We start from the raw sequence: 19,055 nt of genomic DNA, 5'->3' as shown, positions 1-19,055 counted from the left end.
ACTCTGGGTTTGTGTTTGAGGGAGAATGTTCATTAGGATCCCTAAGGAGGTCAGGGTGGTTGTTCTGATGCGTTAAATCAAAACAGGATACAGCAGAGCTGCGTACTGAAACCTAAAATAGATGAGTACATGCTCAAAAGAGTGGAGCTGCCCATCGAGGTACACAGAATATGTGCGAATTGATGATGACTTGAATACAAAGAGATGTGGTTGAGATTGGAAGACTGCACTATCAGTAGTTCAAGAATTAATATGGACATGTTGGTATCACTTACTGTGTGAGCAAACATTAGCCATGTTTTGGTTTTCAAGGCCTGATGTTTTCTTCTTTCATTGTTAATTTTGATCAAATTTTCCACTTGCAGTGTCCAGTTCACTGCACTTCAAAATATTTAGGATGGTGTGCTTTTCTGTAATGGTATAGGTGCAGAGGTAATCAGAAGTCAGTACTAAACTACACATACTGTATACAAAGGTGACAAATGGTGGAATGATGGAAGAAATTATATAAAGTGTGTTAGTAACGTGTTTGGTCACCACAAGCTGTCAGAACAGCTTTAATACTTCTTGGCATCTATAAATTATACAAGTCTCTGTTACTACTGAAGGGAGGAACACCGCTCTTCCTTAAGTTATTCTCTCATTTGGTGTTTTGATGACTGGGGGCTATCTAAAATGTCTCAGGTGTTAAATCGGGTTAAGATCTGGTGACTACAAACTCCAGTTACATACCGATCAGACCATTCAGTGACCCATAGTTCAGGTTTTCAGGTTTTCTTCTTAATTTGTCACTTGTCCGTATGTGATTGAAAAAAAATCAGTACATTTAGCAACATTTTTGAAACACAAGTTATACTTTTTTGTAGAGCTAAAATGATCAGTCAATTAATCGGCAGAAAATGATAGTCATTAGCAGTAGCCCAAAACTAATGTGTTTTGTAAATAGCTATCAATCAAAAGTGGACTACATACTGATTTCACTAGGCACAGCTGCAAAGCACAAATGAGGATGAGACCACTGCTGATTTATATGACTGCTTGGCAACAAAAAACATTTTATGAAAGCAAGTCAAAAAGTAAAAATATTTTAAGATTTTGTTTTTTACTGCAAAACATTCCATGTTTAATTTTGATTTTACACTTATAGAAATCATCAGATACAGTATATATTTTTTTTCCATCCCAGTTAGATAATAGTGCAATTTACCAGTGTACTTTAGGCTAAGATAATTGTACCATAAACATCTGTAACGTTTGTAACAGTAACACAGAAAGGCAATTAAAAAAGTCATACATTTGATTCACCCAATTACCCCAACCCTTCTGCTGGCTCTGCAGCACAGACTCCTGTATCTGTCTCTTTTCAAGGCCAGTAGCTTCCTCTGGAATTGCTCACTAGCCACAATATATAGCACTGGGTCCAGGCAGCTGCTTACACTGCACATGGCCTCAAAGAACTCATAGGAGGCGTAGAGGACGTTGGTGTTGGATGGTGTGACTAGGTTATTGATCCTCATGAATACCAGGGTGATGATCATGACATGGTATGGCACGAAGGAAACCATAAAGACAAGTATGGCAGCAGTGATGAGCCGCAGTGGCTTCCCTCCCACCTGCTGGACCCCTCTGTGCCTTCTACCCCTCGGGAGACGCCTCAAAACACGAATTGTCATAATGTAAAAAGCCAACATGCCACTGAATGGTAGCAAGAAGCCTACTATTGTTCTGATAATGGTGATCGTCTTGATGTAGATAAAAGGGCCCTGGATGTGGTCCATGCACACAGTGACATTTTGTGGTCGCTGAATAGCAAAAGTTACAAATAAGTCAGGGATGGAACTCAGAACCAACACGATCCACGTACAGACTGAGCATAGCTTAGCTTTACCCACGTCCCACCAGCGGAGTGAGCTGATGGGGTGCACTGACCCAACAAAGCGGTCGAAACTGATAAGAGTGAGGAAGAGGATGCTGCCGTATATGTTGATGTTGAAGGAGATCTTCTTGAACTGGCAGAAGATCTGTATGTCTTTAAGGTATGGCCTCTGGAAGGTAAAGTAGAGGGTGAAAGGGAGGGTGAGGATCCAGGCTGAGTCACACAGAGCCAGGTTCAACAGGAAAACATTGCTGGTGCTTGAGGTTTTCCTGAAGCAAATGTAGTTCATTAGAGCTGCTATGTTTCCCAGGATCCCCACAGGAAGGGCAAAAGTGAAGAGAACCAGCAGGACGTAGCAATACCACGTGCCGTTCTCAAACTGGCTGCAGAATACTGTTGACTGGTTCAGGAACTCCAGAAGCACCTCTGAGATTTAAGAACAGGAGGTAGAGTCAGTTTTGCTACTGTATTATTCTTGATATATTTATATAAATTAGAACATGAAATAAAAGAGTATGCCTGCATTTTAGTTGTGCATTACTATAAAGTTAGCAGGCTTTCGAGAACAAAACGACTGAATTACTTCGATATTTAATTGTGCACCTCACGAGTTGCGTCCAACACCAGTGTTCTGTACCAGTGCACAAAGCATTGTGTCCTCTACGTAGCAAGGTGGCGTGTAGAGGTCGGGTGTTGGATAGGCATGTAGCACAACTGATTTTTATACAGGAGATTTTTATTCCATCCTGTCTAGTGTTTTGACATTGACATGTAAAAATAGGTGGAATGCCCCTTTAGCCCCCAGAAATCCTGAGTGAAACAAGGACTGCAATATTTATTTAATTTTGCCTGAGCTGTCCAATATAAATAGTTTAAAGCATACAACAGTCAGTTAACCTGCAATCTGCCAGGTAAATTTTCCACCACAAAAAAATTATACTAAATTTAATCATGACTACTTTTCATTAACGTGAATTTTGTGGCAATAAATGCATTATCCTATCGAGGAAGAAAAAGATTAAAACACACAAAGAAATTATTGTTTTATGACCCGGGCTCTTACCACATAAAGGCTATTATTCTGTGTGATACACGTGATATACATAAATGATAGTCTTGCTAATCTTTTGGGTAAAAACTCAAATGATTTATAAATGATGCAAGATTGTAAAACAAAATACCACCACACATACTAAATTCTATATAAGCAAGGTGTGGAAATCAGTGTTTTTAAGCCATCTACTTTAATCAATGTAAGCTCCTAGAAACATTGTCTATATGGCATCCTTACAGTTTTTTATTTTCCAGAATAATTTAGTTTATATTCTGTTTTATTGACTCTGCCAGTAAGACCTGCTCTCAGAGATTTTATTTACAGTAGCTGTCTCCATAGTCTCTGAGCGTCACCGGTGTGTCCAGGAAGTGAATGTGTGACTGTCTGCTGAGAACAATGAAATGGTACTGTTGATCTATTGCTTCACCTGTGTCAGCCTCTGTTTGCACTTAATCAGAGGTAATACATTAATTTTGTTCATGGGAGCGAATCTTTGCAATTTACCTTTCACATTTCAACCTAGATTATGTCCCCCTGTCAACCTGTCCGTACTCACTGAAAGAAAGAAAATGCAGTGTTTTTTATATCTTATTTTGTGTATTTAAACAGTTAAACTTAGGTGTTTTTATCATACAGCTACACTGCAAGTAGTGATTTAAGGAAATATAAGGAGAATTTATAATGTAGACAGTACAGACATTATTTAGGGTCATGTCAAGATATTAGTAATATGTGGATAAAAGTTTATTGGTTCATCATTGTATCCTATATTATTGGAACATTTGATATATTTTATATAAAATATTTAAACAGCTTGGTCCTAAAACATAGGTAAAGGTAAGGTATAAAGCGAAAAAACAAGTATTTCAGGTCCAGATTGTACTTACCTCCGTCAGACGTGTCAGTCTTGTTTGTGTTGAAGAGCAGTACCATGATGAACGGAGACAGTTTTCACATCTCAGGTCGCCTTCACTCCTCCTCCACCAGCTGTGTGCTTCTCATCTGTCAGGAGCTGTGCACTGCCTTACCTGTGAGATGTGTGTGTGTGTGTGTGTGGGTGTGTGTGTAATATCGGAAACAGGATTTAACAAAATCACTGTTACATATACAGATACATAAATTGCTTGTCCGTGTGAGTCAGTGCAGGTGTTTAACTGACGGTCTCTGCTAATGTGTACTGTTAGGTTTATGTTTCTGGCTCCATGGCTGATGTATATCTTGTGAGTGGGATTACTATTTTGAACCTGGTAATTTATAACCTCAGCAGAATTCCCAGAATTATTGCATATGGTCTCCATATCAGACAGAGAAAAAACTTAACAAAAACTGAACATTAAAACCTTGTATTTTACTACATTAACTTGTTGTAACGAGAAAAACTGGCAACTGAGTGTAGGTACCCTGGTTTCTGAGAGGAAATACTTTTATCACTGTGTTCAGTTCTGTTTTGTTCTGCTTTGTCATGCTTCATATAATAATAATAATAATAATAATAATAATAATAACTTTATTGTCCCTTTGGGGAAACAATCAGCACACACACAAACCTATACACATGCAAATTGATGTGGGGAGATGTCAGAGTGACGAGTCACCACAGCGCAGCAGTTAGGGGTTAGGTGACTTGCTCAAGAGCAACTCAGCAGTGCCCCAGAGATGAGCTGGCACCTCTCCAGTATTTACCACCATTAAAACATGTCAGGTTCTTCAGACACTGACGGCAGAGCGGCTGCCCACTGCTCCCTTGAGGGATGGGTTAAATGCAGAGAATGAGTTTTGCAACATGTATGTGTATGTGACAATAAAGTACCTTTACCTTTACCTTACCTTTACTTTTACCTTTAAGCTCTTACTGGATTTGTGATTTAACTGCTGATTTTGCTAAAAAGCTTTTTGTAAGGTTGAAAGCAGGTCTCCTGGCAGGCTGCTTAGCCTAAACTATTGAGTGTTAACTAATGCCTGAATACTCACTCTGGCACTGCATGTCTCCTGAACTTCTGTTCATTGATAAATTCTTTCCAAAGACTAGGGTTGTGGACACCTCCCAAAAAAAGTTGGAGAACATGGTTGATGCTGGAATTCAAGAAGGACAAAATATGTTGACTGTAAAGACACTAGTGCTAGTACGCATTCATATCCCTGCCTGTCAGCTCTCTGGTGTCTGTCTGTTTATTACCACTAGATGGAGACACAGCTCAAGCTTAATTTAAATAGGAAACAATTTTAGGAGAGGTGGACACGATCTCATCCCAAACAGGACATTAAAAATGGCGTTAGAGGAATGATACTGTCAATACGGTAAGTTAGTATTCAAAATGTAATTTAATTATTTTGATTAAAATACCAGCTTCCATGTGAGTGGGTGTGTTTGCAGTGTGGATGAGTAGAAGTCGGATATAACAAGCGTCTCCCTGTCTGTGTGTTTTTTATTTTATTTTTTTGTTTGTCAGTGTGTGTATGGCTGCCTTGTCCATATGTGTTGTTGTTGTTGTCCCCTGCTGGGCTGAGCCTTGCAGTAGACAGTGCTCATGAATCACCCCTTGTCGGGGTCTTCTACTGTCGGGAGGTGCAGTGACTCAGACAGCTTGGCTGAATAGTCTTAAATCACCCTCTAGTTAAATCCTGCCCATATAGGCTGGGAGAGGGCGCCCATGCTCGCTGGCGCGGTATGCTGCTTTAAAAGTCAGATCTACCGATACACACTGTGCACCTACATCTAAGCAAGGGCTCATTGGCACTGGAGGCAATTAAATTCACCCATGCAAGTCAGTTCAATTATGCATCTGTGATGAGCCCTGAAATACCACAGAGCAAGACGTATGGTGTGGCCTTACTCTAGGCCACTTTGCTTTTGGTAAAACTGTGAAACATTTTAAGGTTGAATATTGAATTTTATATTATCTTCTGTAAAGCTCAAAATAACTAAATAACCAAAGTTTAAACCAACATTGCACATCTGTTATTTTACTAAGATGTAAAAGGCATTTTCTGCATGATATATTTGAACCTACAACAGGATGTTTATTCATTAGAACTGCACTTTAACTCAGCAAAGATATTCATCTCTATAGGAATCTCAATATCTTTTTTCTTACGTGTGCAGCTGAAAGTGAGCAAGCTGAGATTAAACAGCATCTAAAACTATTGGAGAATAAACTAGCCAGGCTGTAATGGGAAAATAAATGGAGCATTCTGCTTTGCTGTCTTTCTGGCCGTGTGTGCGTGTGTGTGAACACAAACACAATGAGCTCTCCCAGGAGCTGTAACTCAAAGGGAGCTGCAGGAGAGAAAAACAAAGAGTTATTCCTGGGAAGATGGCTGCTTCTGGCACCAGATCACAGCTTGCATGGCCGAAGCAGAGGGACGGCCTCGAAGAGTGTGTGTGTGTGTGTGTGTGTGTGTGTGTGTGTGTGTGAGAGAGAAATATGTAAAGCAGTGGACATAGAAGTGTACTGCTAGACTTACTCATAGAAGATTTCTTAATGTTAAAAACAGTCAATTCAGTAACCTTAAAGCATGAGGACTGTTGATGTTCCTATCAAATGTTTTTGGCCCCGATCCCAAAACGAGTCCTTTAATATTCCGTATCAAGTCCAATCTGATGCTTCTGTTTACCTAAATGTTGATTAAATTTAGGTAAATATATATCAGACACACATTGAAATAACAGCTGTAAGTAAGCAAAGTTTACTTGTATTGCACCTTTCAGCGCCTTCAGTTGCTTTTTAAAAGAATCGACTGAATTAAGAGTAGCCTTCTAAATTTACGTGCTATGTGATCCAAATCCAGAAGGTCGTGATTCAAAACTATAAAGTTGATCAGCTTATGTTATTGTTATGATAAGGATGAAAGTTTACCTGGGGGAATGGGACTCCTGAAACTGAGGCTGTTTGCTCTGGTGACTGTTACAGGGTGTTAGAAAGTGATGCTTCTTTCACATTATTAACAGTATTTGGAGTACAGACACTGGCTTGCAGAGAGCACACAAACCCGTTTAAGTTTGTTCTGTCACTGATTTACTTTCGGAATCAATGTTAATCTGCATCTGGCGACATTTTAACAGGCAAAAGCGACTAAAGGCAAAAGCGGCTAAAATGATAAGCTGCTAGCTGAATATTTTTTCAGCTCTTTGCTAATACGAGGGGAGACATAACACATTTGTTATTGTCAGTGTTTAGCAAATCTGTGTATTTTGCCAATGCTGGTGTCAGAGCTGTGATTAAGGTGAGCAGCACTGCAATTATACAATGCCCTGATCAACCCCAGAACTGATCCTTAGGATCGGCTTGGGACATCCCTAGTTCATACCGCGTCAGAAAATTATAATTTGATGGTGAAATGCTGTTAAGATTTCTCTGAATCATTACGGGTGCAGCCCGTGCAGCAGTACTGCTGGCTGAACACTACTGGCTGTCCAAGGTATTACAGTGTTATCTTACGAACTACGCTGGGTGTTGGTATGACAATGTTGATGGTTTTATTTGAAAAAATTGTATAATTGACATATTTCAGTTTGAACTGATTGCTGAAAATTGTTGGGGTTTTTTTTTGTCTGGTAATTACAATGGAATTGAGCTATGTCCTCTTTAACTATATGATATACCTCTAAACAGCAGTTGGAAGGACCCAAGAATTTTAGGAAAATTCTATGACAATAGGACTGTAAGACAATTTGAAGGGATCTTTTAATGTAGTTAAAATCTGATTAAATGGAAGTTTGCATGATCATTCATAACAGACAAAACAGATCTTATTTTGGAAGAGGGTTATTAGCTTGTGGTGAATCTATTTCTCTCATGAACGTTGGTTTTAAATCTATAAATATATGCTGTTTTCAGTTTGTTACAATTTGTCAAAACTTTATAGTTGAAATAATAAAGAAATGTGGTAGATTGCTTAATAAAGGTAAGATTGAGGTTGATTAAATCAAGCTTTACTAGTTTTTACTTGCTGTCAATGACCATCTTCTACAGTAGGCCTACTAGTAGACAAACTAGCAAGGCTACCAAAAAGTAGCCTATTGACACCTTTCGCTGTCTTTGTCCTTCAAGTTACATGCGCCTTGGTCATAGCAGTCCGTCAAGAGTTTCACAGGGTCAAACAAAAAATTATGCTATTGGTTACCTTATAGGAAATCTAAGATCCAGTGTTTTTGAAGCTTGACCCATACAAGGGACTAAAAATCAGGATATATCTTTGTAGCTTAAATTTTGACCATTTTTCAATCATTTTTTGTTGTTGTGAGTCTTCCAACTTTATGAAAGCATAATACTAAATCTCTCTAGTACCCCTTTCATAATTTATATATTTTAAACCTTTAAACCCATTTTGGGTTTAACCCAAAATGTACAAAGTATATTGCTTCTGTTACACGAGCAGTGTGGGAGTTAGATCAAGGTCTCTTGACAGCAGTTGTGCAATTACATTATGAACACCTAATTGCATCACACGTTATTTTTTCAGATCTCTGTAATTTATATTGTACTTATGTAATGCTTTTTCATCCCACTCACAAATGGAGCCCTTGAATTAAAGGTATAAATATTGTTCGTCATTAGTAGCAGCCAAATAAAATTGAAACTTGGTCTGTCATTATATTTTTAGCGAGGTACAACGACAAGCTAAGTTGTATAATAAACCTTGTTGTCTTCATGAGTTCTGCAGAGCGCCACCAGAGGAGAAGCATGTGTGTGATTGTGTGTTCTATGCAGAAAGCTGTGTATCCGAATCCAATCTCATGCTCTGCCAGAGAGATATTTCTCCATAATTTGATTCCAAGCCAGGTTCCAAGCGTATTAAAAAAACACCACAGGTCACAAATGTTTGAATAATTTCTGTAATCATGTAGAACTCACATCATTAAAAACACAAGCAAGCATCAATCCAGTGATGGTATGTCCAACATGCATGAAATGATGTGTATGTAGAATATTTTCTGGGATTGGGATTGGTTATGAAATAGTGACTGCTGAAATTGGTGAGAAACAGACTGCTACTTCAGGGCTATGCAAGTGACACCTCAAAGGGCACATGTCTGACAGAGCATTATTGATGCATGTGACTAATTTATTTACTTTTGTCTCCATTTTCGTGGCCATATATTTTAGCAGGTCGAAATGCTGTTTGATCCGCCACTGACAGCATTGTCCTTGTCATGCTCACTACAGGTCGATACCTGCGCCTGAAAATGTTCCGCGAGGATCATGGCTCCTGGATGACCATGTTCTTCAGCACCATCCTCCTCCTCTTCATCTTCTCACACATCTATAACCTTTTCCTGCTGATGGCTGGAAGCATGAAGTAAGCCATTCTCTCTCTCTCTCTCTCTCTCTCTCTCTCTCTCTCTCTCTCTCTCTCTCTCTCTCTCTCTCCCCCTTTCCCTTTCCCTTTTCCCCTCAGTCTCTGCTTCCCATTTGTTATAGCCACTGTACGCTCCCCTTTGGCTGCTGTGATTGATCTAAACGTCTCGCCTGAACAGAGACTCGATGCCAGTCTGATTAATCAGCCCAGACTTTAAATCACAGGTAGGGGGCAAGCAAGGGGAGGATGGCTAATCCTGAAAGATCACTTTCAGCACCCACACTTATTCTCCCATGATCTTGACTTATTTTCTGACACCCCTCTGACCGAGAACCAAGATATTTTTTCCATGTTTCTTTGACTTTGTGCCTTGGTTTTTGCTCCTGTTGCCTGGCTTACCTGCTGAGAAACCACTGTGCACAGCAGAGCTTGACACCCACACATCAAGGCACTGACAGAAATCCGTTTACACATTTGCAATGTGTCCGTCTCGGGAAAGGAAAACATGCCCTTGAAGCCAGCCAGCCAGACACGAGGTTGCCACGAGGTCGCCATGAGGTGATTTACCATTTTGTTTGTTTGGGCTGTAAAAAAACAAACAAACAGTGTGGCAGGTGTCTATTCAGGTACAAACTGTCAAGAGGGAGGCCAGGGCTGTAATGGGATCTGTCCATACAATGCTGCTTTTCCATATTAATAACAAGCATCAACTATCCATAAGGTGCAGGCAGATGAAAGCTGTTAGCTAGCAGGTAAGGTGTTGTGTTTTTCTATGGCCAGAGGGATGAGTTTGTATAATCAGCCCATCTGTCACTCCGGCCAGCACGGTGACACTGGCATCCATCTTGTCCGTTCTCTCTGGTTGGCCGAGAAAAAGGAAACAAGCATCTGAGCAGAGCAGGGCAGGTCCTCTGAGACGATGAATGTTGCTTGCTCAGGGAAAAGTTATGTTTGCAGTCGCACTGAGTGCATCTGTCACAAAGAGGATTCCTTTTTACTGCCTCTCATTTTAGCCTTGAAATGTCGAGAAAAGGGGCCCTTTTTAGTCTGTCAGTGCATTTTTTAAAATAGATTCACTAGGTGACATCCGGATAATACTTAGGGGAAAAATAATGAGTTACTCAGACACTTTGAGAGACGTAATATATAATTTATATCCATCCAACATTTGCAAGTCACTGCTCATATTAGATGCATCAGTTGTCCAGATATGAAAAGTAGAAACCATAACAGCCTATTACACAATTAAACTGGCTGACACAACATTAAAACGCATCCATAATTATTTGCTTTGGATGTATGTTGAGCAGACATCAGTTATTTAACATTGTAAAGCTCTTCTCACAAAGACAGATGGTGCTGTTGTAAAGCGAGTGAACCCGCCACAGCCAAGACACCTGGTCGTTTTCTGCACCCCCCCCACCCTTCCTGTCCCGCTTGTTTTCTTTCTGCTCCAGCAGTGTGTCCACTGAGGACCCGGGCCCTGCCAAAAACCATTAGTGTTCACATCTCTGTTCAAGACTGACATGTAAGAACAATGGTCACACTCTGCCAGGAGTCTGGCTGCTCCGGGCTCCGGGCTGCGATTGCATGAATGCAGCAGAATGAGCAAAAATGGAGGGTGAGGAGGAGGGAGTCGGAGGGGTGGGGGGGGAGTGGGAGAAGTGCTCCAGCCCTGATGATGCAGTGAAACTTAAGTCTTTTGATCTATGTCCAAACCCTATTTGCATTGCCCCCCCCCCCCCCCCCCCCCCCCCCCCACTACTCCAACCACTCCCTCACCCTGCAGTGAGGCTGTTGTAGTTTTCTCTTTTGCCACAGCACAAAGGAAAAGTATAAAATCCCTTTGTGGCCACAGCTGCCCCTCTGTGGGAATGAATGGTGTTTTTCCTTTTCATTTGTACTGAAAGAAAAAGCCACTGTGCCGTATTATTACTGCCAAGGTTTTTTAAAAGGAAGGTATGGGTTAGCTGGCTTTGACATCTAGCCATGATGGTGCACTGCAGGGATGCTCCTCTGGTGGCTAGACAGGGCGTCCCACACACACCAACCACATATTGTTCATGCCTCTTACCTCGCTCAAGTAACCAGGGACATGTATGTGGATGTGGGGAAGAGAGAGTGTTTGTGTATGAGTTTGCGTGTGTGTGTGTGTGTGTGTGTGTGTGTGTGTGAGGGAGGGGGTGCTGTTTCCCTGCTGTCTCCCTGACCTGATGCTGTATGCCGCACATGCCCTTTGCTCATTAATATGCTTTAATTTTCTCTGACCTTTCAGTCGGTCTTGAGTTTGATTTAATTAAAACTAGCGATACTTTCACAAGGAAAGAAGATAAACTGCTGCATGAGGGCAGTAAATAATCACTGATAAGAGATTGTGTATCTTTTTGGATGACAAGTATTTATTCATGATTAGTCATGTAAAATGGATTCATCAAAGCCCATTATCTCTCAGCTCAAAGAGATTTCCAGGCTGTGTAATCTTACACATGTTAGCCAATATTTAAACAGCCACTTTGAGGTCAACAGCTATCAACCTGTTACCTGGCTGATATCACATCAGGGGGGAAAAAAGCCCGCCCATCATGGCTCCCTGGGAGCTGTAATCCACACTTGTTACCAGACCCTCACATCTGGGCTATTTGCATTTTAATGTAACTGTCAGATTAGGAGGGGCCTGTTTGTGTGAAACCAGGGGAGTGTGACCGCCCCGGGAGTTTGACGGACTTCATGAATGTTCTGTCACGCTGCACAATCCCATTCTGCCATCTTACGGCGCCATTACCAGCTGAAATCAGCCTCTAATTAGATGGTGTTATTTAATTAAGACGGCCCAATGCGTGGCGTACACATTAATCATGACTAATTTAGTGAAAGGGGGTGGTAAAGCATGTGAAGTTGGAGGAAAGGAGGGAGGGAGCCAGACTATGGGGATCTAATTGGGAGCTGGAATGGGACAGGGACAAGAATTACTACTATATACTTCTTCTGTTTGTTACCTAGTAAAGCAAAACATGGACAGATGGCCAGGATAGGGAGGAAAAGAGGTGTGAGATGAGCAGTGGAAGAGTGGAGCAAGGGATGGAGGGAGGGTTGCAGTCAGTGGATATCTTTGAGGACCAGGGAGGGAAGAATGTGGCATTTGACTGCTGCGATACCCTGAGCGGGATTAGACCCCATCGTATGAGGGTATTTGTCTTTGTTTACCATGATCCTTTGTGCTGTGTGGATGCTGGTCCCCCACGTCTGTCTGTTTGCTTGTCTGGCACTAAGCTGGGGTAATACCATGGACGAGTGGATTTAAAAGGCTGAATAAATAGCATGTTGTGGTATGTAGATGCCTCCTGTTGCATGCAGTCACACATGGGACTCGCTGCTACAGTACAGCAGCATATTTCTAACAATGTGCTCTGTGCTCTTGCCTTTACTTACTGCTGACATTTATAACTATCAAGCTGTGTCTGTTAGTTTTAGATGTAGATGCACTATATAGCATTACAATGTGAAATTGAGCTATTACATTATTTTAGTTCCAGTCTCACTAATTCCACTCTCTGTTGCTTTGAATAACAAAAGCAAAGTAACAAGTAATTTAATGTATTCCTTTTGCTGCTGAGTAATTAATAAAGGAATGTTATTACATTTTCAATGAGTGATGTGTAATGAGCAACTGATTATAGTTTTCAAATAACTTGCCCAACACTGGTCATAGATATAGGCAGGAAATCCCAATTTAAGGTACATGAGGTTTTGAATGAGGTCTTGAAAATAGCAAGTGGACCCCAACGCCGGATTGTTTTGGACTGTTTCAAAGGCTGAGAATGAACTTTGTGGCTTGGCATGTGGGCCAACATGAGTGAGAATTCCTACATTTTGCTACAGATTAAATTATAACAGCTACTGAGGTTGCATGCCAACAGATCCGTCTCCATGACAACTGAGCAAACTGAAGACAGTGTAATAGCCCTGTAACTAACGATTATTTTCATTATCAGTTAGTCTGCTGATTAGTGTCTCAATTAATTGAATAATCTTTTTTGTGTATTAAATGTCAGAAAATAATGCAAAATTGTAGTTACAACTTCAAATTGCTTGTTCTATCCAACCAACTGTCCAAAATCCAGATTTTCTTTTTTCCAAATATGCCCACAATTCTCTTGTTTCAGCTACTCAAATGTGACTTTTGTTGTTTTTCTGACTCACGTGATGGAAAATTTAAGATATTTGGCATATTTGGGACAACACCAAAATACAATGCTAGTCATTGACAAAAACAGTTTTACTATTAAGACTTTATATATAAACCTGTTGCTGTTTGTGAATGTCTTACAGTACATATTTATCGAGTGATCTCTGCCGTCCTCACTCTGCCTCTTTCATGCTTACACACACCCACACCTATTTTCCTCCTGCTCCCGCTGTCTTTCACACTCCTACACATGCACATTACGTCTCTAAAATGACTCATTACATATTTAACAAGTGTTTAGTTGGCGTAAAGCTTTCCCTCCCAAAGTCATTTTCTCCTCTCAGAAAGCCTTTGAAACAGACTATGTGCTGTTTGAAGCAGTGAAGTCATTTCCTCTCTGATAATATTATCCTGCTGTTTTCTGGGACAAAGGGGAGGAGCATCAGCGGTGGCTGCAGCCCTCCACATACGTCACAGTCACATAACAAGAAACAGCCACAGTTGTAAATAAACATCATAACCTTGACAGCGGTGTGTGTCCACTGGTATAATACATCTTGTGTATTATGTTATAGATGAGTGTAAGTGTGTACATGTAGGTGGCAGGTGGGAAGTGGTAGTAGGACAGAAGGATTGCCTGTGCATGTATGTGTGTAGTGCCACACAGCCACACTCCATTCTGTCTTGTCATCTCTTCATTATGTTTCACCATGATGATTAATATCTGATAATATTTCAGTTCCACTGTTTGAAAGCTGAAGAGTTTGTATGTTGTGTTCCCTTTTTGCATAAACTTAATTGCTGTTCCCAATTTTTCAGTAAAAAGCAAATCATGGAGACATAATCCTGACGTTTCTAAATATCACACACAGTGCAGAAGAAGGTATTTAAAGGCAAACAATCAAAAAATGAAATGTTTTAGTCAAACATTTTGATGTCTGTTGTTGTGTGTGTGTGCGCTTACGTATACTGCACATCACTGCTGTCACCGAACATGTATTACCATTATTTTCAAATGTGGTGATTTTGAATTCTTTAGAGAAACTGAAAGATTAAGTAAACTAAGAGCAGACTGAAAAGAAAAGCTTTTTCCTGTTTACATGATTCTAATATTATCCAGGTTTCTGATCATCTGTGTCAGTGTAGATGTGTCTTTGATTCCTCCACATCCAGCAAATCTGTCATTTCTATACTGAATGAGTTCACTCAACAGTTGAGGATTAACTCACTTTGGTTTCTGGCTATGTGGACTGCATTTAGTGGTTTGCAGGATTTGGTTTTGTCATTCTAATCTTTTGACATGTTAATTTATTTCAGCATGTAGGCCATCATTGCTTTGGTAATTATTACTTCTTTTCTTTACTTACTTACTGCTACATACCTTGAATATAGAAAGCACCTGCAAACATGACATACACTGATCAGAGTTCTCCAGCTAGCATATTAAGGTTTTTTAAAGCCAGAATATAGTGTTTACATGTGCAAAATGTACAAAGCCTAAAGTAAAAGTATTTGGAGTTGAAAGGCACAGATAAATTATGCTGATAGGAGTGTGAGATCAGAAAACGCCTCCATTTATTGCTCTAAAACAACATATATTGTTGTTTAATTTGATGGACTTTTTGCCACTTCTGTTGTACATGGAAATGTTCACAGTGTTAAGGTACATTGAGACCTGGTTTTAGACCCCTTTGTCCTAATGGAAAGCTGATAGGGGGAATGGAGGGCCTGATACAGTGCTGTCCGTGTTATTGCCTGACGGTTTTCACTCCCACTCCTGAGCCAGGGGAATGATAAGGACTAAAGGACTCAATATCCAGCCAGTTTAATACAATACATAGGCTGATTCTATGCGGTGTGATGAATTGAGATTGAAGTTTTAAGTTGCCTTGGGAGATGGTATAGTGATAGTGAAGAGAGTGAATATTGATAGGTTTATGCTCCCTAGTAACTACTGCTGCTCAGCGTTGTATACTGTAAATACGAGGTCAGGTACTGTAGTGCACAGGGAGGTGACAGGCAATGCATTTCAATGTGGAGGCAGCCAAGGTTGCAATTTAATGTTCTGAATGAGTCCAGCCTTTACAGGGCAGAAGAGGTCACTCAGATGCCACGGTCACAAAATTTCTGGCTCTCTGACAGAGAAAACAAGTTTATAAAACCCAGCGTGAAGGTATATATAGTAAGTCCAAGGGACAGGGGGAAAATTAATGGAAATCAAGGTATATGATGACTCAGAGTAGTGAAAGCTCTCTCAGCATACTGTTTTATAACCTTAATTATCAGGGCTTCTGTGGGCCTTGAATCCTTTAGTGGGGACTTTGATAAAAGTAAAATTAAACCATAAACTGATGAATATATGGAGTTGTTGAAACTGCTTGGTTTATAGCAAAGTATGACATTGCAAAAGTGTTTTGGCACTATGCTGCAGTGCGGATTGTTGATGAAATAGGCTTTTATAGATGTATTCAGAGTCCTCATTTATGGTGAAACTGCATGGTTTCATGTACCCACAGTACTTACACATTTAAAGGAGTTAATGTGTTGCATTTTCATATTATTACATTTATCCAGGGCTGTCATGCATGAGATCAAACTCTTGACATGTGTAAAACAATAATCAGTAATTAAAATGATATATCAAGAAAACAATTCACAGATAATTCAATAATTCAAATAATCTTGAGTTGCTGCCCTTAATTTTATGGAATTTACTATTGGTTAACAGATTAATCAATACTGAAAATAAATCTATACATAAAAAAAATTCTGGTGCACAGTAGGTGATCCATTTTATTTTGAAACAGCAACAGTTTGACTGGAGTGAATATAGATGGAAGAATTATAATGTGAGCAGTGGCAGCTGAACAAAGAAAAGAGGAGTACTGTTGATGGGCAGGCCAGCGCCTTGCATGGCAGCTCTGCCGCCGTGTGTGTGTGTGTGCGCATAAATGTAAAGCACTTGGTCTGTTAAGGTGCAATATAAATGTCCATTAAGAGTCCATTTACCAAACTCAAGCTTTATCAAAGTAAAATACAATGAGAGACATATTATAACACCAACTACGATCTCAAAAATCACAATCACTTCTTAGCACAAAAAGTTTCACCAAAATAAAAAAGCAATGATTTTGCAGATAATTACTTTAATACAACAGTTAAAGTGGCCTTTTTCATTGGTTAATGTCAAACAGGGGTAACATCCAAACTCAACTCTATAACTCTGTAACCTCTGTATTGCAAAATTGTAATTTCTTGCATGTGATAGAACAAGACTTTGAAACGCATTGAAATGCCCTTCAGTATTATGTCTGAACAAGTGTGGGGAACCCTGATAACATTCCACAGAGGGTCAAAGCTGGCTGAGCCGGCCATGCTGGCACTGACACTGTCACTGGCTCTGCGATTAAGCCACGGGAGCCATTTTGGGGCTGATTATTCATGGCGGTACTGTACTGATGTTCCACTACACTGAATTCTCTCATTAGGTCATCCGGCTCTAAAGGCCATTAAATTTTCAGTCAGCATGAATAAGTCAGAGAGTTCTGCCTCTGATCATGCAGTGCGAAGAGTCCCCAAACTCATCATAGGTGCTCGGCAAAAAACCCCATCTCTTTCAGCACAGGGGTAACATTTGCTCAATTAAATATATGAGAAGGGCAGGGGTTGGCGGCAGGGTAGTTTTTTTTAGATTTAAAGCCTAGCATGTGATTCCAGACAGCATTTCTAGAAGTATCGATTAGAATTTCGCTGCGGGTAAATGACTCCCAATGGAATCTCCTTGGTAACTGGAGCAGCGCCAAGCCACTGAATGTCTAAGTGACTTAATGCAGATATAAATCGCCATTGCAATCAAGGCCGTTTTATTTGCAGGCTTGAGCGAGGCAATACGTCACCTGCAGTACTGCCAGTTTGGTCAATAAAATCCTGTCAAATCTGTTAAATGCATGCTGTTTTGATGACCCCCAGGAAGGGTATTTCTTGCACAATTCCAGTAAACAGGTAGTTGAAAACAGCGTTTTGGGTCACAGACTTGCCACAATTAATCATCATTGTTCTGTACTGCCATACATTTAGTGCCATGAGCATTTGTTAAGCTTTTCACATGATGACTCCTAAATATATTGTGAAAAGGCACAAGCAATTAACTCATTTGAATTTTTAATTAATTCAAAATGAACACCTATTAAAGCCGCTACATTATAGCCAGCTAATATCCTAATATTAGATTGTTTAGACAGTTTGTAGGAAATATTTTCCAGAGCCCTCTGTGCAGTAGAAAACATTTTTATTTGTGTTTGTTGGCAGCCAGAAAATTACCGGGGAAAACAACGATGAATGGAGCCATTGACTTCAAATACGACCCCTTGAAAGCACAGCCAGAGCCCTATCCATCGCCATCTATTATATTCATGAGTGTGACCTGTGGGGGGTGAGAGGGTGCTTGAGGGGGAGGTGATGGGCGCCCACCTGCTCCACTCAGCCTCTAAAGACACTGGCTGCCAGGAGATCAAACAGACCTCTGCGCTCCCCTCTGTTCTCCTCCTCTCTTCCCGGCACAAGTCCCATGAAGGAGGCGACTGACCCACTTTTCCTCCCTCCCTGTGCTATTACCTGGACAAAACAGAGTGGTGTGTGTGTGTGTGTGTGTGTGTGTGAGTGTGTTGGGTGGGTTTGCAGGACTGAACAAAAGCTTTTCATCTTCACTTACTGTACAGAGATGAAGGCATAACTAAGACTCCAAAGAAGGAATGTCATTTCTTATCAGATACTATTGCATGTGAGATTGTTTCTCTAATGGCGTGTCATGGCCTAGTCTGTGTTTTGTGCTGCTGCAGTTGGTGGTTAACTGAGCTCACTCAGATGCAGTGCATTAATAGAAGCGATCGCTTTGTGATGACAGTGTTGATTTGAAATCAACTCGACATGAGACAAATTTGCCAAACAAATGGATAATTTACCAAACACTACAGGGCCAAATGAAAGCGGTGGTACTGCAAAATTCTTTTCTGGTGGTGTAAATTGTTTACAATCCTCAGGGCTTTTTGTGGAAGGTAGAGCCATCGCTCATTGTTTTCACTGAATTAGATTGATATTGATTGACTCTGACAGCTAGCATCATGATACTTAGCGGCAGTGACCATTTTCTCTTTCGCCCTGCACTGGCTTTCCCTCTGTTGGCTCTTTTTGTCAGTCATCTTGCCGCCTTCCTTTTCTGCCTGCCTTTACTACCCTCATAACATATACTACATTTTTTATGTGCTCTTCACTCTTGGTCTCCTTTCCTTGCAGGCCTCACATGGTGACAGAGTACATGGGCATCAGGAATGAGAGCTTTATGAAGATTGCTGCAGTGGGGACATGGATGGGAGACTTTGTCACTGCTTGGATGGTGAGGTTCCAGCTGTTGTGTGTCCAGAACAGTAGAAAGGTTATCATTTATGAAAGGAAAGGTTTATTTTTGCATCACTGAAATCAGACATTTGAATTTTAATGCTCCATTATTAAAAACACAAAATTTTTGTTAGCCATGCTAGCAGCATGCTTTGGTAACAGGTATTCATGGTCGCCAGAAGATGAGTCCAAATGATTTTGGGGATTCCCTAACTCATCATCCAATGCTAATAGGTCAAAATGGC

General features: G+C 40.4%; 1 protein-coding gene across 6 annotated transcripts in view; it reads left to right on the top strand.

Annotated features, from left to right (window-relative positions):
- The window catches only part of tmem117 (transmembrane protein 117), a 44,202-nt gene that overhangs the window by 11,937 nt on the left and 13,210 nt on the right, over positions 1 to 19,055 (top strand). For all 6 annotated transcript variants that reach the window (XM_046038555.1, XM_046038554.1, XM_046038557.1 and 3 more), the window contains 2 exons: positions 9,098 to 9,230; positions 18,709 to 18,808. In XM_046038555.1, the coding sequence (XP_045894511.1) occupies positions 9,098 to 9,230; positions 18,709 to 18,808 (233 nt within the window). The remainder of the gene's footprint in view (positions 1 to 9,097; positions 9,231 to 18,708; positions 18,809 to 19,055) is intronic.

Source organism: Micropterus dolomieu, linkage group LG22 (assembly GCF_021292245.1).
Source record: "Micropterus dolomieu isolate WLL.071019.BEF.003 ecotype Adirondacks linkage group LG22, ASM2129224v1, whole genome shotgun sequence".
Taxonomy (NCBI): domain Eukaryota; kingdom Metazoa; phylum Chordata; class Actinopteri; order Centrarchiformes; family Centrarchidae; genus Micropterus; species Micropterus dolomieu.
Note: the sequence above shows the minus strand (reverse complement) of the source record. Positions and strands in the feature narration are given on the sequence as shown.